The sequence below is a fragment of the Podarcis cretensis genome (genome assembly GCF_951804945.1).
Source record: "Podarcis cretensis genome assembly, chromosome: 4".
Lineage (NCBI taxonomy): Eukaryota > Metazoa > Chordata > Lepidosauria > Squamata > Lacertidae > Podarcis > Podarcis cretensis.
This window is the reverse complement of record NC_137173.1, coordinates 84,401,807-84,429,598: the sequence shown is the minus strand read 5'-3', so window position 1 is coordinate 84,429,598 and position 27,792 is coordinate 84,401,807. Positions and strand designations below refer to the sequence as shown.

General features: G+C 42.8%; 1 protein-coding gene across 3 annotated transcripts in view; it reads left to right on the top strand.

Annotated features, from left to right (window-relative positions):
* The window catches only part of TPP2 (tripeptidyl peptidase 2), a 45,058-nt gene that overhangs the window by 4,212 nt on the left and 13,054 nt on the right, over nucleotides 1-27,792 (top strand). For all 3 annotated transcript variants that reach the window (XM_079972444.1, XM_079972445.1, XM_079972446.1), the window contains exons 2-23: nucleotides 705-833; nucleotides 4,668-4,763; nucleotides 7,506-7,610; nucleotides 8,190-8,314; nucleotides 9,598-9,761; nucleotides 10,431-10,585; nucleotides 11,574-11,650; nucleotides 15,151-15,278; nucleotides 15,420-15,519; nucleotides 17,218-17,366; nucleotides 17,527-17,642; nucleotides 19,130-19,298; nucleotides 19,494-19,651; nucleotides 21,257-21,333; nucleotides 22,157-22,263; nucleotides 22,584-22,738; nucleotides 23,413-23,529; nucleotides 24,295-24,395; nucleotides 25,241-25,337; nucleotides 25,507-25,644; nucleotides 25,908-26,152; nucleotides 26,644-26,722. In XM_079972444.1, the coding sequence (XP_079828570.1) occupies nucleotides 705-833; nucleotides 4,668-4,763; nucleotides 7,506-7,610; nucleotides 8,190-8,314; nucleotides 9,598-9,761; nucleotides 10,431-10,585; nucleotides 11,574-11,650; nucleotides 15,151-15,278; nucleotides 15,420-15,519; nucleotides 17,218-17,366; nucleotides 17,527-17,642; nucleotides 19,130-19,298; nucleotides 19,494-19,651; nucleotides 21,257-21,333; nucleotides 22,157-22,263; nucleotides 22,584-22,738; nucleotides 23,413-23,529; nucleotides 24,295-24,395; nucleotides 25,241-25,337; nucleotides 25,507-25,644; nucleotides 25,908-26,152; nucleotides 26,644-26,722 (2,787 nt within the window). The remainder of the gene's footprint in view (nucleotides 1-704; nucleotides 834-4,667; nucleotides 4,764-7,505; nucleotides 7,611-8,189; nucleotides 8,315-9,597; nucleotides 9,762-10,430; nucleotides 10,586-11,573; nucleotides 11,651-15,150; nucleotides 15,279-15,419; nucleotides 15,520-17,217; nucleotides 17,367-17,526; nucleotides 17,643-19,129; nucleotides 19,299-19,493; nucleotides 19,652-21,256; nucleotides 21,334-22,156; nucleotides 22,264-22,583; nucleotides 22,739-23,412; nucleotides 23,530-24,294; nucleotides 24,396-25,240; nucleotides 25,338-25,506; nucleotides 25,645-25,907; nucleotides 26,153-26,643; nucleotides 26,723-27,792) is intronic.

Here is a 27,792-nt window from a genome sequence, read left to right as displayed (position 1 = left end):
AGAGTTCCATCTGTGACAATGATCCATTCGTGTTACCTTCATTCGAATGGCCTCCTTTTTATATAAAAAAGGGCAAGCTTTCTGTTAGCCCGCAGAGAAACAACCTCTTCCAAAGCCCTAGCTGAAATAAGGTTGGTTGTGCAGGGGAGATTTTCCTTCTCTCTGCCCCTCATTGAGCCATTGAAAACTTTCCCTCCTGTTGGCAGCAGTGGGAGGGAAAATAGCTGCACCATCTCCAGGGATGGCGTATTTTTTGTTTGGTTTTGTGGGGATACGTTGGGGAAACAGCAGGGTAGACACAGTGATCAGCATCCCCTCAGTTGCTCTCTTGGGAGCTTGGGATTGTTCCCTTTGCCTGTTTTTAATCTTCACGCCAATTAAGTTGAAGCTATTACTCTTATTTTGCTGCAGTTATCTGGAAAAACACATTATTGAATATGTGTTTATCATACTGTGTTTGTGCTCTTTTAAATCAAATTTGCACTGTTTGAACGTCGTTATTCTATCCTGCCACAGCTCACAATATAATATATTTATAAAAAATTAATGCAGATAACTTTGCTTTAGGAAACAGTTTGTTCCACACCAAGCAGAAGATGTCCTGCACTGTGTAGGCCATACATTTTTTTCAAGAGTTCCTGTGTCTATGGAGCATTTATAGTGCAATTATTTGTATCTCCTAATTTTTTTATTATTATTTTCAGATTACAACTGATGGGAAACCTAAGATAATTGACATAATAGATACAACAGGCAGTGGTGATGTAAACACTTCAACTGTTGTCGAACCAAAAGATGGAGAAATCATTGGTCTTTCAGGAAGAACTCTGAAGGTAAAGGTTATTTTGAATTAAAGTTGGTAGCTTCTTCCGGGTCATCCTTTGGTTGAAAAATACAAGATACTCTGTTTAAATATGAGAAGTAGTTATGGATTTGAACCACAGGCAAAGTACTCTCCAGCTGTATATACAACAGGACGATCAGTAATCTCAAAACACTTTCAAAGTCCTAGTTGCGCTCCTAACATTTAATTGTACTTAAGTATTTCTAAAAATTGCATTGGGGGAATACAAGGCCTAGATCTTGTCTGTCTGAAGGAATGCCTTCTATAGTGTGTGCTGAAATCATCCAGAGAGGTTGCTTTACAGCTGTCCCTCTTGGTAGGTGGTCATAGGTCATCACGGTGACAGTGCACCAGGAACTAGCTTGCCTAGGGTGCTTGTTTGTCTCCTTAAAGGTAAAGGTAAAGGTACCCCTGCCCATACGGGCCAGTCTTGACAGACTCTGGGGTTGTGCGCCCATCTCACTTAAGAGGCCAGGGGCCAGCGCTGTCCGGAGACACTTCCGGGTCACATGGCCAGCGTGACATCGCTGCTCTGGCAAGCCAGAGCCGCACACGGAAACGCCGTTTACCTTCCCGCTGGTAAGCGGTCCCTATTTATCTACTTGCACCCGGAGGTGCTTTCGAACTGCTAGGTTGGCAGGCGCTGGGACCGAGCAGCGGGAGCGCACCCCGCCGCAGGGATTCGAACCGCCGACCTTTCGATCGGCAAGTCCTAGGCGCTGAGGCTTTAACCCACAGCGCCACCTGCGTCCCTTGTTTGTCTCCTTACTGGCTTTCAACTAGCAGCTGAAAGCTTTTCTTTTCAAATCGTTTCTTAATTGAATCTAGACCCAAGCTGGACTGTTTGCCTTTTAAATTCTGTTGTTTTTGTATGCTGCATATGTTTGATTTTGTATTCTGTTATAAACTGCCCATGGAACTTTTCTGTTTATATTAATTCCCGCAAATTAGCAGCATACATCGAGATTGGCTCACTCAGAATGCGGCACACACAAGTTGATACTTGATATTTATACAGAGGCTTGTTAAAAGATTTCAGAGTCTACATGGGAGCCAGATTCTTAAGACATTGTAGCTGTCCTAAATCCCCACTTCAATATTTTACAAGCCCTGATAGCTTGGCCCTGGTGATTTGCTTGTTTATTCAGTGCAGTCCTGCGGTTGCAGTCCAGAGAATGGACTGGCAGGAGTGAACCCTTGTAAATAATAATAATAATAATAATAATAATAATAATAATAATAATTTATTATTTGTACCCCGCCCATCTGGCTGGGTTTCCCCAGCCACTCTGGGCGGCTTCCATAGAAACCAAAAAAACACTAAAATATCACACATTAAAAACTTCCCTGAACAGGGCTGCCTTAAGATGTCTTCTGAATGTCAGGTAGTTGTTTATCACTTTGACATCTGGTGGGAGGGCATTCCACAGGGCAGGCGCCACTACCGAGAAGGCCCTCTGCCTGGTTCCCTGTAGCTTTGCTTCTCGCAATGAGGGAACTGCCCGAAGGCCCTCGGCGCTGGACCTCAGCGTCCGGGCAGAACGATGGGGGTGGAGACGCTCCTTTAGATATACTGGACCAAGGCCGTTTAGGGCTATAAAGGTCAACACCAGCACTTTGAATTGTGCTCGGAAACGTACTGGGAGCCAATGTAGGTCTTTCAAGACCGGTGTTATGTGGTCTCGGCGGCCGCCCCCAGTCACCAGTCTAGCTGCCGCATTCTGGATTAGTTGTAGTTTCCGAGTCACCTTCAAAGGTAGCCCCACGTAGAGCGCATTGCAGTAGTCCAAGCGGGAGATAACTAGAACCTGCACCACTCTGGCGAGACAGTCCGCGGGCAGGTAGGGTCTCAGCCTGCGTACCAGGTGGACTTGGTAGACAGCTGCCCTGGATACAGAATTGACCTGTGCCTCCATGGACAGCTGTGAGTCCAAAATGACTCCCAGGCTGCGCACCTAGTCCTTCAGGGGCACCATTACCCTATTCAGGACCAGGGAGTCCTCCACACCAGCCTCCAACATTGAGATATTGCTTGCTGTTTTCACTGAACTGTTCCCCACTGCCAGAGAAACAAGCTACTTTTTAAAAGAGCAGCTTCCCCCTTTGACACAAGAAACTGCAGTTCATCAAGAAAAGCTAAGGCTTTGTGGACTGTTTTCTTTCTCATATTTATTTATTTATTTATTTATTCATTGCATCCCATCTTAGTTCATTGCCTACATGTCTTCCATGGTAAAAGATCAGCCTATTGGGTCATTTGCTGCTATGTTGAGGCCTAGAGTCTTCAAAGGCCTTGTTTGACTGACGTCAGAGTAGTAAACTCTTAAGATGAAGAGAATATCCTCATGTTTGCCAGTAACACTCAAGGGTGCTCTGTAGTCATGCGCTTTAAACTTCTCTGGTGGCATTGTCAAGTTTTGCAACCTGATGCTATGCATGTTTACTTGGAAGGTCAGTGGGTTGAAGCCGGTGGTGTAACTCAGCTGATGACAAGGCTTCCAACAGGAGAATAGGGTGGGGTTAATTTTAAGTGATTTCCCCTGCCTCCCAGTCTGCTGTGGAAGGCTACTCACCCTGCAGCAGATTGGGAAGACTACAGAGGGGAAGGTGAAATAGATAAAAATTGCTTCTCTCCCCATTTTGTGATGGAACCATTGCTGTCAGCTGGGTGACACAATTAGATATCACCTTATGAATCACCTCCCATATCAGTCCTACCCAGAGTAGACCCATTAAAAGTAGCGGACATGACTAACTTAGGTCCATTAATTCCAGTGGGTTTGAGTTTAACTTAGTTTGATGCAACCCAAAATCTACAGCTTCAGTCATATACTTAACGTATTTTTATAACATTCTTTTTATTATTTATTAAAATTCTATACCACCCTTCATCTGAGGATCACTGAATGGTTTACAATATAAAAACCGGGGGGGGGGGAATACCATGGTAACAAACAAAAACTACTCCCCCCCCCAGTTTAAAAGGCCATAGGTTGTTTAATTAGCCAAAGGCCTGCAAGAAAAGGAATGTTTTTGCCTGGTGCCTAAAGCTACGTAATGAAGATGCCAGGCAGGCCTCACTGGGGACAGCATTCCACAAATAGGGAGACACTGCTGAAAAGGCCCGTTCTCATGTTGTTCTTGTCCAAACCTCATCTGGAGGAGGCACCCAAAGAAGGGGCCTCAGATGATGATCACAGAGTCCAGGCAGGTTCATATTGAGAGAGGTCATCCTTGAGGTATTGAGCCGTTTCGGGCTTTATAGAGCAAAACCAGCACTTTGAATTGGACCCAGAAACTGATTGGCAGCCAGTGCAGTGGGGGCAGGATCGGCATCATATGCTCAAACCGTCTTTCACCAGTGAGCAACCTGATCTCCTAATTCCACACCAGCTGAAGTTTCCGAACTATCATCAGAGGCAGTCCCATGTATAACATGCTGTAGTAATCTGGCAATGGTCATACAGGGCAACCAAAGCAATGTACCTCTAAAAGAGACAACCATTCCTGTAACTGTACAACAGAGAATATAAATTTTATTGTGAAAAAACTGAGAATAGGCTGGGTGTTAATTAATATTCTTTGAATTTTGTTGCACAATACTAATATTCTTATTGCTTAAGCCCTTTGCATGCATCTCAGGGGTAAGCCCAATTGAACGCATTAGACTTAGTTGGATATACAGTATATAGGCATATGCATAGGATTTGGCTGTGAACAGGTTTCAGCAGGTCACCATTCTTATTGTATATATTTTGTGCATGATCACTGAGGTGGATAGAACGGACAAAATATGTAGATTCCTAAATTCTACCTTTTTCAGATCCCAACAGACTGGGTAAATCCTTCAGGAACATATCACATTGGCTTAAAAAATGGTTATGACTTCTACCCTAAAGCTCTCAAGGAAAGAATACAGGTAATTCTTTGCATCTTCATTTTTAAAGTCTTCAATTTGTATACAGCCTCTCTTTTTACACCAAATTATGCTGCAACAGTGCATTAGATTTGATTATTTGTATCCACACACCCAAACATTGTGGAACAAAAGTTTATTGTATGAAAGTAGTGCATAATAGAAATTATGTTTGGCCTGAAACATAAACATAAAATGCTGAATTTCCCTGGCATATCACAACATACCCATTTAAAAAAAGGGGGGGATTGTTGCTCTTTTAGCAAATATTCAAATAAAATGAAGTATGCTGGAATAAAACAAATTTATTAAAGTTATGTAAAATTTAAAAATAGCATTAAAACAAATTTAAAAGCCTGAAAACAGTGGAATAAGCCTTAGGTTACAAGCCAAAGCCCCAATTTGCTGGGTGATGGTTTCATAGGGCAACTGTCTCCCTCTAACTTGCCCCAAACAACTCTCCTGGCCTCTACCTGTTGATAGATTCCCATTGGAGGTAGCCTGCAGAAAGTCCCAAAACAGATCATTCTGGGGAAGTAGCTGAGCTGGCCTGGGTTTTAATGGATCTTTAGTTGACCTTATTGCCATCACTTTGCTCTGCTAGCCCAAACTAGGGAAGAGTGGTTTTGCCTCTCCCCCTTTTTCTCCAAAAGGCATGAGTGGTGGGCATGTAGCACCAGTTGTACCGCTGTGTCATTCCCTGATATTTCCCACCCAGAGTTAGGATTGCTCTGTTAGACTCTCAAGCTGTAGCACCCTGCTTGTGGTTAACGCTTAGCTGGAATGAAATATTCAACACAGCAATAGAGAAATTAAAATAATAATTTATTTGTCAGACAAATAAATATGAGGCACAGTGGTATATGGTTACCAAACTCTGGCCTGGCCTCCTGCCATTCTGGCCAGCACTTATATTTCCTTAATCCAGCCCCCTTGCTCCTCCTGTGGCTGCCTCTGTCCAATCAGCCTGGTTGAAATTCCTATTGGCTGTTTGCTAGAACCAATCACAAAAGATACACCCATTTCCTTTTGCCCTTTTATGGGAAACAAAAAGCTATATATTCTTCTATCTATAAATGACAAATAAGTAGTAATATATCTTACATGTGTCTCAACAAGGAACCTTAATTACCAGCTCAGACGCCCTATTGCCCTCCAAAACAGATGGTTTAATCTTAAATTTTTATCTTAAACAGATGTCAAGGATCTTGAGTTCACATCATCATTGAAAGATCTCCTTCTCTTGGAGGTCTTTAAACAAAGGCCTGACAACCATATGTGTGCTCTAATGATGTTTCCTGCTTGGCAGGGGGGCTGGGCTGATGGCTGATGGCCCCTGTGATCTCTTCCAACTATCTAGCATAAGGATTTAACATTTCTTTCTTTCTAAATCCTTTGCATAATTACATTTAAGCCAATATATTTAATACATAACATAGATAGCTTTTTAGAAGAATAAACCTTTTCAAAGTAAAAAAGGAAGGAACAGTTTCCAGCCTCAAAATAAGATAGGAAGAAACCTATCTTCTCCAGCCAAGCCAGTTGCCTTTTTCACTGCTCTTGACCTTTCAACCTTAGGAAAATATGGCTCAAGTTTAATGGGAGGCACATGGTTTTATTTTACTATTTAGGTAAAGGTAAAGGTACCCCTGCCCGTACGGGCCAGTCTTGACAGACTCTGGGGTTGTGCGCCCATCTCACTCAAGAGGCCAGGGGCCAGCGCTGTCCGGAGACACTTCCGGGTCACGTGGCCAGCGTGACATCGCTGCTCTGGCGAGCCAGAGCCGCACACGGAAACGCCGTTTACCTTCCCGCTGGTATGCGGTCCCTATTTATCTACTTGCACCCGGAGGTGCTTTCGAACTGCTAGGTTGGCAGGCGCTGGGACCGAACAGCGGGAGCGCACCCCGCCGCAGGGATTCGAACCGCCGACCTTTCGATCGGCAAGTCCTAGGCGCTGTTGCTTTAACCCACAGCGCCGCCTGCGTCCCCTATTTTATTTTTTTTTACTATTTATCAACTCTTAATTATGTTTATCTCTTTTTTTATCTTCTGTAATATGTAGGGTCAGTGTAACCTTGGCTGTCAGCCTGTAATTCCCTTTTTACGACTTTGAGAATTGTTTTCTGCTATAAATCAGGGGGGCCCCTTGTCCAGGAGAATAAACATCTTGCCAAGGTTCTTAGGCAGCTGGTCTTCTGCCTGGCATAAACATTTGAAAATCTTTAAGCTCATTTTAAAATACAGGCCTTAATCAAAAATATAAGCTTTGATAAAAATGCAGGCTTATGATTAGATGCCTCAAAGCTCCCTCCTGCCCTTCTGTGCTGTGATTTCCCCTATTCCTTCCTGGCTGGCCAATACAGTGCTACCTCGGGTTAAGAACTTAATTCGTTCCGGAGGTCTGTTCTTAACCTGAAACTGTTCTTAACCTGAGGTACCACTTTAGCTAATGGGGGCTGCCGCTGCACCACCGGCACATGGTTTCTGTTCTCATCCTGAAGCAAAGTTCTTAACCCAAGGTACTATTTCTGGGTTAGCGGAGTCTGTAACCTGAAGCGTCTGTAACCTGAAGTGTCTGCAACCTGAGGTACCACTGTATGTTTCAACCCGCAGAGTGTGTTTTGTACTTGCCCGATGTGACTTAACATGGCATGCAAGCCAGCCATTTTGGCACAAACCCTTTTTTCTCATTTGAGTGTAAAAAGATGTCAGTGTTATAATTCAGTATATCATCTCTTGCAGAAAGAACGCAAGGAAAAGCTTTGGGATCCTGTTCACAGATTGGTGCTCGCAGAAGCCTGCAGGAAACAAGATGAGTTCGAAGCTGCTCACAGCTCTCCATCGCAGGTTACTATTTTAGAATGAACTCCCCTAAGAAACATTGTTCTGTGTGAAATCCATTGTTGCTCAAGCAGATTTCTACTCACACAACAGAACGTCACACAAAGGGAGGGTCCCCCTCAAGCTTCTAGAACAGATTTTGGAGTTTGAAGAGGGAGGAAGAAAGGGGTGTCTTGTTCCATGGGTGGAAGTCCATTCTGTTTGTGTCCCTTGCATAAGACCCTGTGATCCATTTTCTAATAATATAACTTCCACCTTTCTCTGCAGGCTTCATCTGCACTGCGTTGTACGGATGAGGTTGTGCATTCTGTCTTGGGCTATGATGCTCCGTTGCGCATGGCATATGCTTATGTAGCTGTGATTTGGGTCTAGCTGTACGTAAGCAATCTGTTCAGATATAACTGGTTGCAGAAAAAGGGGAGGGGGACCACACTGGAGCAAAGATCTCATTCAGTATGAATAGGCTGCATCTTCATTTGTAATTTATGCCCGCAGCTCCCACTGAAGCGAGTGATACGCACATGGCACAGCTAAATCTGGGCATCATTGCGTTAGCATACTTTATGTCAAATTCTCATCTTTCAGGAAAGCAAACTGATGAAGGAAGAGCTCCAGAGTCAAGTGGAGTTGCTGAATTCTTTTGAGAAAAAATACAGTGATCCTGGCCCTGTATATGACTGCTTGGTGTGGCATGATGGTGAAACTTGGAGGTAATTTTTTTTTATGCCCTTAAAATACGTATTGTCCCTAACTATGCTCACCTTATCTGATATTTTGAAGCCGAGGGAAACCAAAATGATTAATGGGATGGAGACACTCTCTGATAAGGAAAGGTTACGGCGTTTGGACAGAGAGAAGTGTTTTCTTCCATTCTCATGGCACCAGAACTCAAAGCCATCCAGTGAAACTGAATGTTAGAAGATTTAGGGCAAACAAATGAAAGTAGCTTTGAAGCAGGGGTGAAGAACCTGTAGCCCTCGAGGTGTTATTGGACTACAGCTCAGTCAGTGGTTGGGGATGGTATAGTATTAATGACATCAGGAGGGCCACAGGTTAGTCACCCCTTCTTTGAAGCCTGACCACTAACTGGGCTAAATGCCACCCTGCCCAGGACTGCTACCACTTACTCGGGTGCCAGTTTTTAAGATTAATCAGCTGGAGTGAAAATAGTTCCACGTAGGAGGTGCCTGATGTTGCTGATCTTTTAGCAGAGGGGATGTAGTGAGCCACCCTCATGTCTTCCATTGAGGAACACAGCTGGAAAGGCGGCTACCAAGTGACAGGGGGTACGTTGGATGTTTACTAGGGGCCTGTGCATTACCAATGTTTATTTTCACAAATAAAGCAATTTGGGAACTTGCTCTTCAGTCCTGCCTAGAGCTGCTGTACAACTGGTGAGGCACAAAAAAACTAAATACCGTATTTTCCGGCATATAAGACGACTGGGCATATAAGACGACCCCCAACTTTTCCAGTTAAAATATAGAGTTTGGGATATACTTGCCGTATAAAACTTCCAGCGCACACCAAATAAAAATTAAAAAACCAGTCTCCAGTCCGGCTCGGAAATCTGCTCCACTTCCCAGTGGCCGGCGGCTTCTGGGGCCAATTTTCAAGCGTATTTCTGCTTCATCTAGAGAGCTTGGTGTCCTCCAATTTAATTTGCTGTTGTTTTATCCTTTGGTGAGGAGTTGCTGCAGGAGCTGCTGCTATAGCCGGCGTATAAGATGACCCCCGACTTTTGAGAAGATTTTCCTGGGTTAAAAAGTAGTCTTATATGCCAGAAAATACAGTAGTGTGTTTTGGTGCAGGCAGCGTGGCTGATCGGGAAGCCCTAAACTGATGAACTCTTTCATTTGTGGAATCAGGTTCATAAACTTGGGAACCACTGCATGTATTGGAATGGCAGGATATTAATTACCCTTTTTGGATAGTTCAATACAAGAAAAGAAAACTGTTAACTTGCAAGGTGTGTATATGTTCTTTTCTCTAGAGCTTGTATAGATTCAAGTGAAACTGGTGACTTTTCTAACTGCACAGTTTTACGCAACTACAAGGAAGGTCAAGAATTTGGATCGTTTGGCACGTCGGAGATGTTGAATTACTCTGTCAATATCTATGATGAAGGGAACTTGCTCTCGATTGTCACCAGTGGAGGTAAGCTGAATCATCCAGAAACAGTTCTTCAGTGTCCTTCATTTTCTTCCTTTTCTAAACGTATAGTTTGCTCTGTTTGGAAGGCTAATGTTTCAGATAAATTAGATAAGATAAAAGGGAGGAGCCGTTGTGTTAACACTCAGTTTCCAAGGTCATTCCATAAGCGGTAAGACATGCTCACAGGCAGATCTACAAAAAGCCTGAGCATATTTTAATCACTCCAATGCAATACCTGAGTGAAGAGCTCCACCGATGTGGTTGCAGTTTGCCACATTGCATGGACAACCTTCACAACCATCCCTTAATACATGGAACTACACACTCATGATTTTCTGTGAACTGCCCTGAGACCTCTGGGTATACGGCAGTATATGAATTCAAAATAAATGAATGAATGAATGAATAATCATGAGCATTTATATAGCTGCACACATAAACCAAAGCAGTCTATGAAAGATGAGCATTGCCACCTTTGGAGCCCATTTGCAGAACAGCTATTGGGAATGCCTTTCCCAGTTCAGTTGTTATGCTAAGTGTTATATCAAAGATCACGTTGCAAGGGCTTTGTCAGGATTGCTTTGTAAGTGGTGGTAAGGAAAGCTGCATACCCAAACTTGTATGAAAAAAGTGGTTCCGCTCTTTTGATGTGCATTGTCTTTATTCTTTCAGGAGCACATGGGACACATGTTGCTAGCATAGCTGCTGGGTATTTTCCAGATGAACCAGATCGTAACGGGGTGGCCCCTGGTGCACAAATTCTCGCAATTAAGATTGGTGATACGAGATTAAGCACCATGGAAACTGGCACTGGCCTTATCAGAGCTGTAAGTATTGGCAGAGTTGTTACATGGAAGACTATAGACTCATAGGATTGACAAGGATCATCTAGGCCAATTCCCTGCAATGCAGGAATCTTGCCCAGCATGGGAGTCAAACCTCAGCTATCTCAAACAACCCTAGTACATGTCATGTATCAATGTGTTTTTGGAGGGGGAGCGCAGGTAGAATTTTGTTCCAGTTGTCCATGAAATTCCCCTTTACTTCAAGGAAACAGTAGCTCTTTGGAAATGAAGAAGTGCACACTTGCTTTCAGAGTACCACTGCCAAGCGATTAGCATGAGTGTACATAGCAATTGGCTAAAAATAATTCTGAGCGGTCACTAGTGGCAAAGAGTGAAAGGTCACACACATTTTAATTTAAACAAGAGATAGCCAGCTGCTTCAATTAAATCCTCCTCAGACAAGCTGCCTGAGGATCACACACACACACTATTTATATTAAGCATTTTTGCTCCATTCTTCGGTCGAAAGGCTGCTGGAGTAGCTTAGTGGAAAAATATGACCCTGCACATTGACCGAGGAGGAGTCGTTCATCTAATCAGGTCTCCTCTTCCTGCCATCTGCTGAAAGAGCTGTGTCATAACCATCTACCAAAAACTTTAAAGATGTTGTGTCAGACACACCTTTGTAAGAAGGCAGACCCGCCACCAAAAAGACCCTTGCTTGGGTCCCTACACTATGGGATCATCAAGGGGGTAATAATAATAAACCTATTATTATTATTATTATTATTATTATTATTATTATTATACCCCGCCCATCTGGCTGAGTTTCCCCAGCCACTCTGGGCAGCTCCCAATCGAGTGTTAAAACAATACAGCATTAAATATTAAAAACTTCCCTAAACAGGGATCTGCTTCTTAAAAGTTGTATGTGATCCTAGTAAAAATGCCAGTTAGCAATATCGTGCAAGCAGACAGTGCCGCAGTATGCATTGTGGTTTAAGCGTTGCAATTCTCTTAACTTCAACAGATGATAGAAATAATAAAATATAAGTGTGACCTTGTCAACTACAGCTACGGAGAGGCAACTCACTGGCCAAATGCTGGGTGAGTAGACTACGTTTTTATTACCCTTACTTTGTTCCGTTGTGGGTAGCCAGCTCCAGTATCCTAGTTTTCATCTTTCATCTACCGGAGTGTCTCTTGATTTGCACGTGGTTCAAGGGAGTCTTGTTGTGCCCCAGATCACTGGCCGATTCCGCTTTCACTGCCTAGGACATGGGTAGGCAAACTAAGGCCCGGGGGCAGGATCCCGTCTTCTAAATCTGGCCTGCAGACAGTCCGGGAATCAGCATGTTTTTACATGAGTAGAATGCGTGCTTTTATTTAAAATGCATCTCTGGGTTAATTGTGGGGCATAGGAATTTGTTCATCTCCCCCCCCCCCCCAAAAAAAAATATATAGTCCGGCCACCCGCAAAATCTCAGGGACAGTAGATAGGCCCTCTGCTGAAAAAGTTTGCTGACCCTAGGCCTAGGAGCTGGGAAGAGGTGGAGGCTCATTGAAGAGGCGGCCACTGCAAAGCAGTGTGTGTAACATGAAGGAAACAAAGTGATGGGGGCATGGTGCGGGTAGCCAGCAGGACCCAGGAGTCATTCATTTAATGTGGCAGCACTTCTGCTTTGGAACACAGTGTCCTCTTTTAAATACTTGCTGAGAACTATTCTGTTTCAGTGGGCCTATTCAGACATGTGATTTGGACACTATTTTCCCTGTTTGTTTTACATGTTATATTGAATTGTTTTTAGGTATTTTTAACAGTTAAAATAGGGATGCGGGTGGCGCTGTGGGATAAACCACAGAGCCTAGGACTTGCCAATCAGAAGAGAAGGTCAGTGGTTCGAATCCCCGCGACAGGGTGAGCTCCCGTTGCTCGTCCCTGCTCCTGCCAACCTAGCAGTTCGAAAGCACGTCAAAGTGCAAGTAGATCAAGAAGTACCACTCCGGCGGGAAGGTAAACGGCGTTTCCGTGTGCTGCTCTGGTTCGCCAGAAGCGGCTTAGTCATGTTGGCCACATGACCCGGAAGCTGTACGCCAGCTCCCTCGGCCAATAAAGCGAGATGAGTGCCACAACCCGAGAGTCGGTCACGACTGGACCTAATGGCCAGGGGTCCCTTTACCTTTTAACAGTTAATATATGCGTTTATCTTTTATTTTGCATTTTTTTATCATAAAGGTGTTTGCTGCCTTGGACTCCTTAGGAGGAATATAAATTCAATAAATAAAAAATAAATAAATCTAAGTTGCTAGCTTAGTGTTTCTCCAACTTGGGTTCCCACGTCACAGACTGGTTGGACTCAGAGGAATGGTGGGAAGAACCAGCTGGGGAAGCCCCAAGGGAAAAAGGCTGAGGGCTTGGGGAGTAGTGGTGGGACAATGATGAGTGGTCAAAGGGGGGACCGGGAAAAGACTGGGAAGAGGTGTCGGAAGCTGGAGAAGTAACAGGGTTTGGTGAGTGGGGGAATCGGTGGCAGAGAGAAGTCCAGAATCAGGCAGAAGCTGAAGTAGGAGAGGAGGGAGCCCGAGAGGCAGAGATGAGTCTGGCTAGTGAAGAAGTAGAAATGTCTCTCCCTCCTTCAACAAGCTCCCTTTGCCACTGGTCTCCCAGAACCAGGAGAGGCATGAAAAGGGCAGAGGAAAAGTTAGCTTCGCACAGGCACAGTCTCGCATGGCTTGGGGAAAGCCCTGGAGAGGAGGGGACTTAGGCAGCTGTGGGTAGGCTGTGGGGACCTTCAGGCCTGGCAACTTCTTCATGGGGGCAAGACTTGCCAGAGATAAGTTGCTGTGCTCATTAGGCCTGACACTCCTGTGCAGATCCTCTTTTGGCTAATAAAGAGATAACTCCAACTTGCTAAGAGCGATTTACTGCTGGCTCACTCTTTTCATGGGACTACAACTCCCATCATCCCTAGCTAGCAGGACCAGTGGTTACGGATGATGGCGGTTGTAGTCCAACAACAGCTGGAGACTCAGGTTTGAGAAACAGTGTGCTAGCTCATAATTTTTAAGGGAGGCACTACAGGAAGTTATCAGGTGAGGACAGTGTACTAGATTTTCCAGTCGGATATGTTGGCCACCTACAGATACCTGGTAGATGGGGAACTGAGGGCGTTGAGTTATTGCGGTCATGCAGGGCGGTATGTGGAAGGGTTGTTGCTTGCAGCAGGGATGGGCAGAATGTAGATTGGGAATTACTGGTTGATTGCTCTCTGGCTGATGTGCAGCAAATTGGCAAATGCTTCTGGCTCCTCTTTTCTTTTTTAAGAATAGCAACCACCAGACAATTTTTCCACCTAAATTAGAAATTGCTAGGCTCAACAAGTCCTCAGAGGCACCCTGTTCTTTAATTCGAAGTGCATGTATTTCAAGCTCTGGTTGGTAGATCTTTGGGGTTCTAATAGAAAAACATCTGAAGGTCTGAAGAGTGCCCATAGGGCTGTTGAAGGAGGACACAGTTGCCCTGTGACTTGGAGGGTTGCTAGGCTCAACAAGTGCTCAGAGGCACCCTGTTCTTTAATTCGAAGTGCATGTATTTCAAGCGCTGGTTGGTAGATCTTTGGGGTTCTAGTAGAAAAACATCTGAAGGTCTGAAGAGTGCCCATAGGGCTGTTGAAGGAGGACACAGTTGCCCTGTGACTTGGAGGGTTTAAAAAATATTTTTTGCTTTTGCTTTTTTGCGCAGAAGTGACACCCAGTGAAAAGCACACACTAGTGCAGAATTTGACATTATAACATTTACTTGCCACGTGATCCACAGCTTTAGTTTTGGATCAACTCCCACACTCTAATCTAATCATTTTGGGATGGGAGGCACCTTTATGTGTGTTTTTCCGGACAACCTGAGGAACAGTCTGTTTGACTACATTCCCAAACGCTTTAGATTAATAAGGCAGGGTGCTCATCCGTTACCGCTTTTCTTGAAACGGCCCTCTTTCTCTTGGAAGCCCTGGCCTTTCTGCATCCATACAGTGATGTCACAGAGCTGCGTAAGTGGCATTCACTGCCAAGAAGTGGGAAGTATGTTGCAAATAGTAAACAGCTTTAGGTTGCAGCGTGCAGAGATCTTCCACTGCAGTTTAAATGGTTTTTATTGAAGGAATTTATAGATAACAAGGGTACATGCAACATCTCTGTTCTCAATTGATAGAGATCTTTCCATAGGTCATTTACATTCATTCAGTGTGAGACGCTGCTGTCATAGACATCGGGTGGAGTGAATCGGGGAGAGATGGGGGGAAGAAAAATGATTTTTCCATTCTTTTGCTTCACATATGTGCAGTGTTTTTGTGTCAGCATCATGAGGATAGGTTCTTTATTTGTCTGTTAGTTTCTTTTGGCGGTGTGGTGTGAGAAGTTGGAGAGTAAATCGCTTAGTGGTTCCATTTATCATAAAGCGGTATAGGAATGTTTTTAAATAAATAAACAGGAATCTGTTCAATGAAAATTGTCCAGCTCTGCCTATGAACATTTTTCACAAGCAGGGGCAGAAGACAAGCAGAAAGGGCACCTGCTCAACCTTTTCCCTTTCTTTCTTGCAACTCTTCTAGGAGAATATGTGAAATTATAAATGAAGCTGTATGGAAACACAATGTAATCTATGTTTCAAGCGCTGGGAACAATGGTCCTTGCCTATCAACAGTTGGTTGCCCAGGTGGAACTACATCTAGTGTGATTGGCAAGTATTTTTATTACTATATTTCTAATTACATAAGAATTCTGAGAATGGAAAGAAACCAATATTTTATTGAGGCTGGGAATAGGTTTGGTGAAAAGACCTTGTGTTCTCAACCCCTTCATCTGCCAAATAACATTCCAGGTGTTGGTGCTTACGTATCACCTGATATGATGGTTGCTGAGTATTCCTTGCGAGAGAAACTTCCTGCAAATCAGTACACTTGGTCATCTCGAGGACCTAGGTAAGTGATATATGGATTCATGAGCTCATATGAGGTGTCACATTATTTGACAAAATCTGTCTGAAAGTAAAGGGGAAATGTGATTTTTAAAAACCTCGCTGCTCTCTGGGACCTATGTTGATGTAAAAGGAATGACTCCTGAGATAGTTTTGCAGCTTCCTGCTTATCGTAGTGAAAAATAGATGCTGAGCTTTGACATGTCAAATGCTGCAAGGCGGTCATGAGCAGAATAAGCAACACAGCCCAAGAAACCTTGTGTAATTTATCTATCGGTTGCAAGATCAGGCCTTTTTCTTTTTTTCAAATTTCCAATACTTTGCCAAGAGCCTAGTAAGTAGAAAGAATCAAATCCTAATTGATTTTATTCAGAGAAGGGTTTGAGAAAAGACATTATTCCAGAAGAGAGAGGAGTGGGATGAAGAGATAAAGGGTTTCAGGTAGTGGGTAGAAGCAGGCAACCGTTTACCAAGTGGTAACTTAGTATAATAAATAATAATAATAAATATTTCTTGTACGCCACCCATCAGACTGGGTTGCCCCAGCCACTCTGGGCAGCTTCCAACAAAATACCAAGGGACAAAACAAAACATCAAACATTAAAAGCTTACAACTTGGCAAAGTAGTTGTTTCATCCTGTCAAGTAGTGAGTGTCTGTAGCTGAGTAGCAGGGCCAGTGCATAAGGTTCTGGCTTCAATCTCCAGTTAAATGTTCTCAATAAACAGTGACTAGAAAATATCTCAAGGGACGCAGGTGGTGCTGTGGGTTAAACCACAGAGCCTAGGGCTTGCCGATCAGAAGGTCGGCGGTTCGAATTCCCGCAACGGGGTGACCTCCCATTGCTTGGTCCCTGCTCCTGCCAACCTAGCAGTTCGAAAGCATGTCAGAGTGCAAGTTGATAAATAGGTACTGCTCCGGTGGGAAGGTAAACAGCGTTTCCGTGCGCTGCTATGGTTCACCAGAAACAGCTTAGTCATGCTGGCCACATGACCCGGAAGTTGTACGCCAGCTCCCTTGGCCAGTAAAGAGAGATGAGCACCGCAACCCCAGAGTCGGTCACGACTGGACCTAATGGTCAAGGGTCCCTTTACCTTTAGAAAAGATCTCAGCCTTGTATGCTAGAGAGCCTCTTGCCAGTCAGTGGACATTTGAACTATATATGTGAACCAAAAGTAGCTCCGTATGCTCAAATGAAGTGTATGTTGCCAGGTGTACATATCCTCTTGTAAGTGGATTAAAAAATTGGATAAAAAAATCTGAGAGAGGAGATAAGTGACCTTTTTTCCCATTGCTGGACAATATAGATGATCAATATCAAGTGATAATATGCACACCATGGTAAGTCACTGTTTGGTAGGCCATCATCTATATTAATGCAGCATGTTGATGGATTAGCATTCATGTATTTAGGATTCTCTTACGGGAGTCAGAAGGGGATTTTGCGTGGTTTCGTCTGTGTATGACTCTAAAAGAGGAATAATTGAACAGCTTATGACAGGCTTCCTCAAACTCGGCCCTCCAGATGTTTTGAGACTACAGTTCCCATCTTCCCTGACCACTGGTCCTGTTAGCTAGGGATCATGGGAGTTGTAGGCCAAAAACATCTGGAGGGCCGAGGCTGAGGAAGCCTGGCTTATGAAGTAACAGGTGGGTTGTTAGTGTATTAACTATATTTTTGCTCTATTTTCTATTAATTTCAGTACCGATGGAGCACTGGGAGTAAGCATCAGCGCACCTGGAGGAGCTATTGCCTCTGTCCCTAACTGGACATTACGAGGGACACAGCTCATGAATGGCACATCAATGTCTTCACCGAACGCATGTGGTGGCATTGCCTTGGTACTATCAGGTAATGTGGAACATCACTGTTTAAAGCGAGGTTCATTTTGGTTAAAGCAAAAGAGTGTTTCATAATGTGCAAGAAATTCATTTGATAATGAAGATTCACTTGTGAGGAGCATTTCTCTTATTGCTGTCAATGAATTACCCACCCCTTTTCTCTGTTACAGGACTTAAAGCTAATGATGTGCGCTACACTGTTCATTCGGTTAGGAGAGCGCTGGAAAATACTGCGGTGAAGGTGGAAAACATACAAGTGTTTGCCCAAGGACATGGTGTTATTCAGGTAATTACAAGCTGGAGCGCGAATAAACATATCCTGTTGTAGTCATCAATACTGTCTTATCAGTCTTTTAGGTCAGCTGAAGAACAAATCTATTTGTTGATCAACAAATGTATCCCTGGTGTTTCACTCCAGTATTTGAGGTTTAGCATAAAACTTTTCCTGTACCAGACAACTCCTAGTTTTTATTGAACTACTTCCTATATTTCTTCCTTGTTTTCAGTTGGCTCTCATTCAAACCTAATGGCTTACCAGACAATACTGAAGCTGCAAACTAAGTGCTAAAACAAATGCTTGAAAACAGTGCTTTAGGCAAGAGGCGATGCCTGATATACATTTTTTTATTTTATTTATTGAATTTATACCCCCAGGTCTAAGAGCAGTTCACAGAACAAAACGAAGATATAAAACCACAAAATACATAATAAAATAAATACAACAGCCCAATACCCCCCCCCAAAAAAACCCCCACATTTTAAAATGGCATAGGATTAACCAAAGGCCTGGTTAAAAAGGAACGTTTTTGCCTGGCGCCTAAAGGTCTATAATGAAGATGCCATGTGAACTTACCTGGGGAAAGCATTCCACAGACAGGGAGCCACTGCAGAGAAGGCCCATTCTCGTGTTGCCACCCTCTGAACCTCTCGAGGAGGAGGCACACGAAGGAGGGCCTCAGAAAATGATCTCAGGGGCCGGGTAGGTTCATATGGGGAGAGACAGTTCTTGAGTTATTGTTTAAGTGGATAGCTTACCGTGTTATATGGCTCCTTTTATTTCCTCATAACCTGTTTTATTTGTTGCTCTTTTCATTGTTGTTTTGCTACCAGTTATTTGATTGCAATCCTACGCACATTTAGTGGGAGTAAATCCCATTGAACACAGGCTTAGCAAAGACCCCCCCTGTTGTGGAAGTTTGTCTGTCTGCTGTGTTTCTCACACAGTTTGGCCTATGGTGTTACTGCTTATCCTTATATCCTGCTTTTGAACGAGCATGCTGCTGAATACCCACAAAAACACTTATTTAAAATATGATAATTTGAAATCCAACCAGATTTGAAAGAGATAGGAGAAAGTGATCACACGATAAAGTATAAACATCTTTTGCAGTGCCAGCTTAGCTGAGAAGGTCCTCCTAAAAGGGAATATCTTCATCCCTTTTCTGATAGGGTGTCCCGGTGTTCTCGCTGCTGGGTCTCTCTTGGCAAGGGCCTCTCCCAGGGAAGTTGACTTACTGAAAACATTTCCCCTTGCCTTTGACCTGTTGGGCGCTTTTTCTTGTTTAGAAAGGCTGTGGCACCTTTTGAAGACGTTTCATGCTTTCCTTCCAAGCTGGAAAGAGCCTTGCCCCGTGGAAACGCTACGAAGGGTGCTGAATTACCACTTTTAAGCCGACATGGGCATGAAAGTCATAAATAAAAAAACGATGCTTTTCTTGGGCTTCCACATTTTCAGTAAATTCCCTTTTGATTTCCCTCCCCCCCCCCCAATAGGTTGATAAAGCCTATGACTACCTCATCCAGAACTCAACATTTGCTGACAACATAGGCTTCACCATTACTGTTGGCAACAACCGTGGAATCTACCTCAGAGATCCTGCCCAGGTAGCTGTGCCTTCTGACCATGGTGTCGGCATAGAGCCCTTCTTCCCTGAAAACACAGGTAGGAAAGTTGCAGCGATATTAAATATTTTCACGGCTGGACAAAGGGGAAAGTATGGGCTTATGTTTAAGTTTGCTGTAAAATCACAAGAAAACTTTTTAATTTAAAAATCCCTTGTGTTTATAATTTCTTCCTAATTAAAACAGCTTCAGATGGATGGAGTAAAATCCTTAACTTTGCACATTCTTCTTCCAGACAACGCTGACAGGATATCTCTCCAGCTTCATTTAGCTTTAACTTCAAATGCATCCTGGGTTCAGTGCCCTACTCATCTGGAGCTCATGAACCAATGTAGACATATTAACATTCGTGTGGATCCTCGTGGCCTGCGAGAAGGAGTTCACTATACAGAGGTATTGTCTCTTTTTTGGCTAATTATTTTTTATTAGTTTTCAAAAAAAATAATGAATTTACATCCAATGAATACATCTTAATACAAATGTAAAGTTAACTTCCTGCTCTGTTGGTTGGTGGGTTTGGGTTTTTTTTTTAGCCGTGTTTCCCTTCTCCCCCCTTCTTGCAGCAATTTAAGTAAATTCCTTTACTTAAAATTGTTTAACATTTTATCTTTTATTATTTTCATTTATCCTTTTCCATGGGCCGTTCACATTTCAGGTAGTTCTCGTAACTATAACATGTTTCTTATAAATCCCATATGATTACTCTTCAGTGGCCTTTTTAGTCTTGGGATGTAAACTTTCCACCAGTTTGGGTTGGGCTCTTGACGATCATCTAATGGAGCAGGCGTCCTCGACAAACCACTCCCTGTAGCACTGGCAAGAGGACAGTATCAAAGTTCAGCTTGAATTGCTCCAAGGGGCTGTTTGCAGAGGTAGGGTTTCAGAGAGGTGATTCCTTCAGTCCTCTGCAGATAAGATTTGGGGCAGAGGGGAAAAATGTAGGAACAGTGTTCAAGAAGCATTGTGAATAAGTTTGAACTAACAAGCCCTAGGCCAGGGGTGATGTCACGGGACTCCCTTTGAGGAGCGGGAACAGTCAGAGGGAGACAGAAGAGGGAGTGATGGATGGGGAAGAGGGAGAGAGCCAGGAGGCGGAAAGGCTCTCCGATGCTGAAGCAGAGCCCCAGCACCGCACAGGAAGTTCAGGAACAGACAGTGAGCCTGTGCCTGTGCCATCTGCACAGGAGAGGAGAGGGTTAAAATGGAGGGAGGAGAGACGTCCCATGAAACTTCCCCGCCTTTTCTGTTGGAGGAGAAGCCGGAGAAGGCCACTCCCCGAATCTGAACCGGAGGATTCGGACGCATGATTGTAATATGCTGCTTGTACATATGTAAAATAAAGAACTGTAAATATCTCTGAGTGAGCAGAGGTGCTTATTGTGAAGAGCATACACAAGCCATCACAGGTAGGCAACCTAAGGCCCATGGTCTGGATGCGGCCCAATCGCCTTCTCAATCCAGCCTGTGGACGGTCCGGGAATCAGCATGTTTTTACATGAGTAGAATGTGTGCTTTTATTTAAAATGCATCTCTGGGTTATTTGTGGGGCATAGGAATTCCTTCTTTCCCCCCCAAAAAATATAGTCTGGCCCACCACATGGTCTGAGGAACAGTGGACCAGCCCACGGCTGGAAAAGGTTGCTGACCCCTGCCCTAGGCTGTCAAAAATTATGTGAATTTGTTCACAAGGTGAAAGGGAAACAGATTGGCGTGTGTTCATTACTGGACTATATTTAATGTGTTAGGGCAAAGGTGGCCAACACAAAGTCTTCTAGAAGTTTGTGCAGCTCCCATTGACTCTTCTAGCTGAGGCTGAATGGAGTTGTAATCCTACAGAATGTGGAGGGCACACTGTTGGCTATGCCTGTGATACAGTTCCAGAGTTCCAGGAAGTATAATTGTAAAAAATTAATACATGGCAGCTTATCGGTATCTTCAAAGGACTGAGACTTGTTTTTAAATGCAATACCTAATTTTATTGCATTTTCAACTTTTTAGGTGTGTGGTTATGAAATATCTATGCCTAATGCAGGCCCCCTCTTTAGAATTCCAGTGACTGTTGTTATACCAGCAAGGTAAGTGACATTTTTTTTTTTTTTACACCTTGCAATTCTTTATTGAAAACAAACTTGCAACTAATCTTCGTGGGAAGATCTGGCTTCTATCTCTACCTTTGTATCTTTCACCACTACCAGTAGGCAGAATGCAAACCTTCCCTTGTATAATGCTACATTTAAAACGGCAAGAGTAAGCACTAGCATAGATCACAGGCTAGAAAGCGGGAGAACAAATTTCCAGGCTCTGACGTGGACTCATTGTTAGAATTTTGAGAAGTCGCTTACCGTCCCATCTATGCAATGGGAATCATTTACAACACAGTAAGGAACTCTCTATAAATTGGTAGTAGTGACAGTACATAAGAACTCTGCTAAATCAAACTCTCTAGCCCAGTATCCAATTTTCAAAGTAGCCTTCCCTTAGTGTATGTCTGCAGTATCTGATATTCAATAGTAGCAGCAGCAGTGATGTCTTCTGTTTGTGTTATACACATCTAACGCTCAGGAAATATTTATTCTATGTAAACCATGACTTGATGTAAGTATAATGATTCGCCACTTTAAAGGAGCCTGAATTAGTTATCATTGAGGGTCTAGTTTCCTGTCAGTGTGGATCTTGATTATTAGTCAAGGGTATATATGTAAGCATTAGCAGGTATCTTAAACCAGTTGCTCTGATCAGAGCCTCATTTTTCTTAAAGAGAGAGAGAGATGCTTTTCCTCCATTTGTGAGCTGCGTGAATTGTTGACTCTAGACATCTTTAAAATACCTTGCATATTCTGACCTGTAACCCTCCCCATAAGGATTTTTGCACTTTCTAAACTTTTCCTCTCTTCACAGAACAGATGAAGCTTCACACTATGATCTCAAGTTCACTGACGTGCATTTTAAACCTGGTCAAATCCAAAGACACTTTGTTGAAGTCCCTTCTGGAGCAACGTGGGCTGGTAAGGCAAATTAGGTAGCAAATTGTCCCCCTGAATTCTTAGGGAGCTGAACCTGAATGTATGCTGCCAAAAAGTTACTGTACGGTTTAAGAACTGAGTGACACTTTCTGTATTTGCATGTCACTTTAAGAGTCCAGATTTTAAGTTGTCGCTGCTTAATTCTGCGCCTGTACGGAATTTGTGTTATATAGTACTTTAAAAGATAATCAGTGTATCCTTTATCAAGGAATTAAGCACACACTCGGCCTGCTAGCTTCAGAGGAGTGAGTCAGAGGCCCATTGAGCAGTAGGACTAAAGATGTGCCTTTTCTCTTACCTAGAAGTAACAGTATGTTCCTCATCACCGGATGTAACTGCCAAGTTTGTTCTCCATGCGGTTCAACTAGTAAAGCAAAAGGCATACCGAAGCCATGAGTTCTACAAGTTCTCTTCAATACCAGAAAAGGGATCAGTTACTGAAGCTTTTCCTGTCCTAGTAAGTGGCCTTGAATTCAGAACAGAGTTAAGTGCTGCTGTATAGAGTGCAGTAATAGGCAATGATGACTTGCTGAATATTGTCGTGGTGTTTTTTTTTTATTATTAAAAAAAATTCTAGCTACTCCTGTGGGACCCCTGCTCCAATGTCAAAAGGGGTTTGTGACCTCCTGACCCCTCCATTTTGTCATTAGAAAATAAGAGAATGGAACTTACTGAATAGTGAATGGTTAAATAACAGATATAAAATAACTGATCGGAAAGTTGTAAACTGCAATTTTGGTCATGCCCATTTTCATATGCAGCCCCCAAATGGTTGAAGATAGGTCAGTGCTGCTCTCGGCCCAGAAAATGTTCACCTTTCGGCCCTATATTACATTGTGGGTTTATTTTATGAATAAAGTGGCTAGCCATTTATAGTTTTCCTAATAGAATATGTGTGGGCTAAATCTGAAGCCGTCTGCCTATGGCTGCCTGTTGTTGCATGACTAAAGCATGCGCATAGTAATTAGAGTTGGATGAGAATGGATCCTTTAAGGTAGTTTTGCAGCCAAGGTATTGTGGTGGTTGTTTTTTTAAAGTATTCTGAGCTGCACTGGAATTCGGGGGGGGGGGGCTTCGTAAAGAATGAAAGTCAGATATATATCTAAATCTTCTTTTTCCCCCCCCACGAAGGGTGGAAGAACAATTGAATTTTGCATTGCCCGTTGGTGGGCAAGCCTCAATGATGTCAGCATTGATTACACCCTTTCCTTCCATGGCATAGTTTGCACTGCTTCTCAATTAAACGTTGTGAGTATCATTCCGTGTTGTCTTTATTTTGCTTTATGGTTCATTTAAAGGGTGGAAGAAAATGCTTGGAGAGCTATGACTTCTTGGTATGAAATTCTGTAGTCGAGGGTTTTTTTAAAAAAATAATCATGGAGTGTTATTTTAAAATATGTATAGGTTGCCTTTCTGACTCATCCAAGCCTGGTTGACTCATTGTGGTTGACTTAATTATTTATATGCTCATTCTTTTATCTGAAATGTGTTCAGCATTTTATTGTATCATAAATTATTTGAAAGGTTCATATTCCGAGGCTTTTCCACCTCTCCTGCTTCATTTGGGGGTTTGGGGTTTTTTTGGGTGCTGCTCCCTTTTCTCCCCTTCCTTGCTCTCCTAATACCCCAACTTTCCTGCTGTCTCACTCGATTCTGGCTTCCTGACTTCAGAATAACTGAATGTATTTTTAATAAATGTGGTGTGCTTGCATGCCCGTCTGCTTGTAGAATTTTCAAGCTTACTAACCCTTTATAGGGTTGTAGGTCAGTGGTAGAGCAACTGCTTTGTTCAATCCCAGGCAATCTTGATGCAGGGCTAGGAATGTCTCCAGTCTGAAATGCTGGAGGGTCACTGTAGAATATACTGAGCTAGAGAGATCAATGGTCTGAGTTAGCTTCCTACGTTCCAGTTCGTCAAATGCTTCTTCATGTAGACGTTTGCATGCACACCACCTAATTCATAATAACATCCAGCAGAAAATAAGTCCTAACAAGCACCCCTTATTTTTTTAGCATGCTTCGGAAGGCATTGTGCGCTTTGACGTTCAGACAACATTGAGATACGAAGACATTGCACCTTCCATAAATCTGAAAAGCTGGGTTCAGACACTAAGGTACAGTAGTTTAAATCACATGAAATGAAAGGCCAAACAAGGTTCAAACTAAGCAACTCTTCCAGAGGCTGAATAGGAAAGTACAGTCATACCTTGGATCCCAAATGCCTTGGTACTCGGACGTTTTGGCTCCCAAATGCCACAGACCTGGAAGTGAGTGTTCCGGTTTGCGAACTATTTTTGGAACCTGAACATCCGATGGGGCTTCTGGGGCTTCCAATTGGCTGCAGGAGCTTCCTGCAGCCAATCAGAAGTTGCACTTTGGTTTCTGAACATTTTTGAAGTCGAACACACTTCCGGAACAGATTCCGTTTGACTTCCAAGGTGCGACTGTGCAGGGGGTTTTACAGGAGGGTATGATGTTGATTCCTATCTGCATTTTGTTTCTGTCTTAAAAGTGGCAATGGTAAAAGCTTCCTGCAGGCATTGGTAATGATTCTGCCTCAGGATACACAGCAGCAAAGTAGTTAAATTGGAAGTTCATGTGCCTAAAACAGTGGGATTTTTTCCACTAGTGATATAATGGAAAACCTAAAGCTAGAATCACGAATATTTAGCATGGCTTGGGCTAATGAGAGTCGCAGTCCTGAGAGCCACTAGCAGAACAGACTTTACTAAGCTCCATTGCTCTGCCCTCTTTAAAGGGTGAGGTTGGCTATCACCCAGGTTTTTATATGATGATATTTTTAGGTTGTTGGAACTTTAATTTTTTTGTTTAAATTTTGTACACCGCTTTGCGTTAGAATTTTTTCAGAAAAGTGGCATATGAAATTTGTGAAATGTCTTTTTAAAAATGCATCCTGAACCTAGCTCCTAATGCTTATCATTGTATTGCTGAATTACAGGCCGCTGAGTACTAAAATAAAGCCATTAGGATCACGGGATGTTTTGCCAAATAATCGGCAATTGTATGAGATGGTTTTGACGTACAACTTTCATCAAGTAAGTTTGCATTGTTAAACCAGAGTTTCCAAAGAAATAGTGTTCTCATATGTAGGTAAGGCTCCAGTGCATTTAACTGTACGTTAAATATAAGCTATGTCCTAAGCTGTGTGTATAAAGAGGTGGTTTTTATTATTGAATATCCTTAACATTCTCTGACTTTTTTCAGCCTAAGAGTGGAGAAGTTACTCCGAGTTGTCCTTTGCTCTGTGAACTCTTATACGAGTCAGAATATGACAGCCAGTTGTGGATCATCTTTGACCAGAATAAAAAACAGATGGGGTCAGGAGATGCTTATCCTCACCAGGTATGTTTTGTTTTGTTATGTATTTTGTGTCTTTATCTTTGCTTGTATGTTTTTGCTGTGATTGAGGGCAGTATATAAATTAAATTCAATACATATTATTGTTTAGTTGTATTTATCAAAGAAGGGAAATTGATCAAAGGGACAAATGACAGATTGAACTGAAGCTCTACTGTTTTGGTTTTTTAATGCAGGTTTATTGTTCACTTTGCGAAGTATTGATTGTTCTTTGTGCTAAAGAAAAGCTTTATTTCTCTCTTCCTTAGTATTCCATGAAATTGGAGAAAGGTGATTATACCGTTCGGCTACAGATCCGCCACGAGCAGAACAGCGAACTGGATCGTCTCAAAGACCTTCCGTTTATTATCTCTCATAGACTGTCTAGTGCCCTGAATTTAGATATTTACGAAAGCCATGCCCAGGCTCTCTTGGGGAAGAAGAAGGCAAACAGTATGTCTCTGCCACCAAAACATAGCCAGCCCTTCTTTGTTTCCACTTTGCCAGATGACAAGTAAGTAGCTTGCATTCTCTTACTGTGTTCAACACTTTATAAAGGTTGAGAACTGTTCTGAGTCTTCAGACTCAGGTAACGAAAGCAGGTGGTTGGTGTTCCCTATGTATTGACCTCCAGTGGTCCAGGAACCTCTGTCTCACCCTGTCCCTAGGAAGCAATTCCTTCAGTGAAAGGCTTGACCAGAGACTGGCCTAGGGGAATACCCTCAGCTCCTCTTTCTCCAATCTCCACTGAGAATAGATGCGGATGTTTAGATCTCTTTTGCTGCCCTCCCAACCTAGCACAGCAAAGCAAAGAGAGCACATTAGGCTTGGCTTCACAGCTTTTGACTCAGTGTGTGTCTTGCCCCAGTCCTCCACAGCTTGGGGGTACGCTTTGCCATATTTCCCAGTCCCCTATTACACTAAATCTCTTCTGTGACCATTTTATGCATTGGGCGTTTTATACTATGTACCGTTCATTGTGTGCAATATTTCCCTTTTTGTTAGAGTACCTAAAGGAGCAAGTCCAGGCTGTTACCTTGCAGGATCATTAACTCTTTCAAAGACTGATCTTGGAAAGAAAGCGGTGAGTTGTTTTTGTTTTTTTATAAAAACACCCAAGTTGATAAACTTGCATTTTTCAAAAAGAAATCTGCCATTTACTGCCATTTTAAATGGCTGGTAATTTTCCACGCACCTCCAATGCCAAATTCTTCTGTTTAAAAATCAAACAGATTTTAATATTTTCAGCTTCATTTTGAGTGTGTACGTTTGCAATAACTTCCAGTACTTCATATTATCCAACACTTTATATTATGATAGACGCTATCAAGACATACTTAACATGGTGCTTCTTATCCAGCTATTTTCCCCTTTGATAATGTACTTTTTTGCACCATAGAGCACAAAGTCCTATCTCACTTCCTCTAGACGTTGGAGGTTGTTAGTTTCCAATGCTCCTTCGTTTGATTCTCTATTGGTGTGAAGTTTCACCTGCCTTATATAATACAAAGCTGTAAAAAGTGATCTGGCATCCTTTGTATTTATGCAGAGAACTAGGGAAATAATATTCTCCCTCGAACAGATTTTCATTAAGGATACAAATCAGTAAGCATTGCCACTGAGCGAATATGTGTTCATTTCAGTGATTGCAGTAACAATAGTGTTTGCTGGATTGTGCCCGAGTCTGGTTGCAAAAGTTAAGTCATTTTCTTATTTGCTCACTTCACATTTTTAAGGATTACTTTTTAAAAAATCTACTCTGTGTTGAGCAGGCTAGAGGTCACTTTCCAATAGACATAAATTCCTTCATTCTAAAAGGTTAGGTAAGTGAGCTAAATGTAATAGGATTGTGAGAAGGTGCGACAAAATTTAAGACATTTCCAGAGGTCAGCATCAATATAATTGTGATCCAGGAACTCTCTCAGCAGCCTTATACTTCATTTTTAAAATTAAATCACCTTCCAAATAAGCTTTTTGGTCAGAGCTGTCCTATTATGGAAAAGGGTCATTTGTCAGTTTCATATTGGACTTGTAGTTTTGTTATGCGTCACTATGCCATGTTGGAGTGGGATTGGGGAGGGAGAATTAGAGAACCACTTGCCAATTGTACCTTCTGGCCACAACGTGGCAGAGAGGAGTGGAACCATTAGCAGC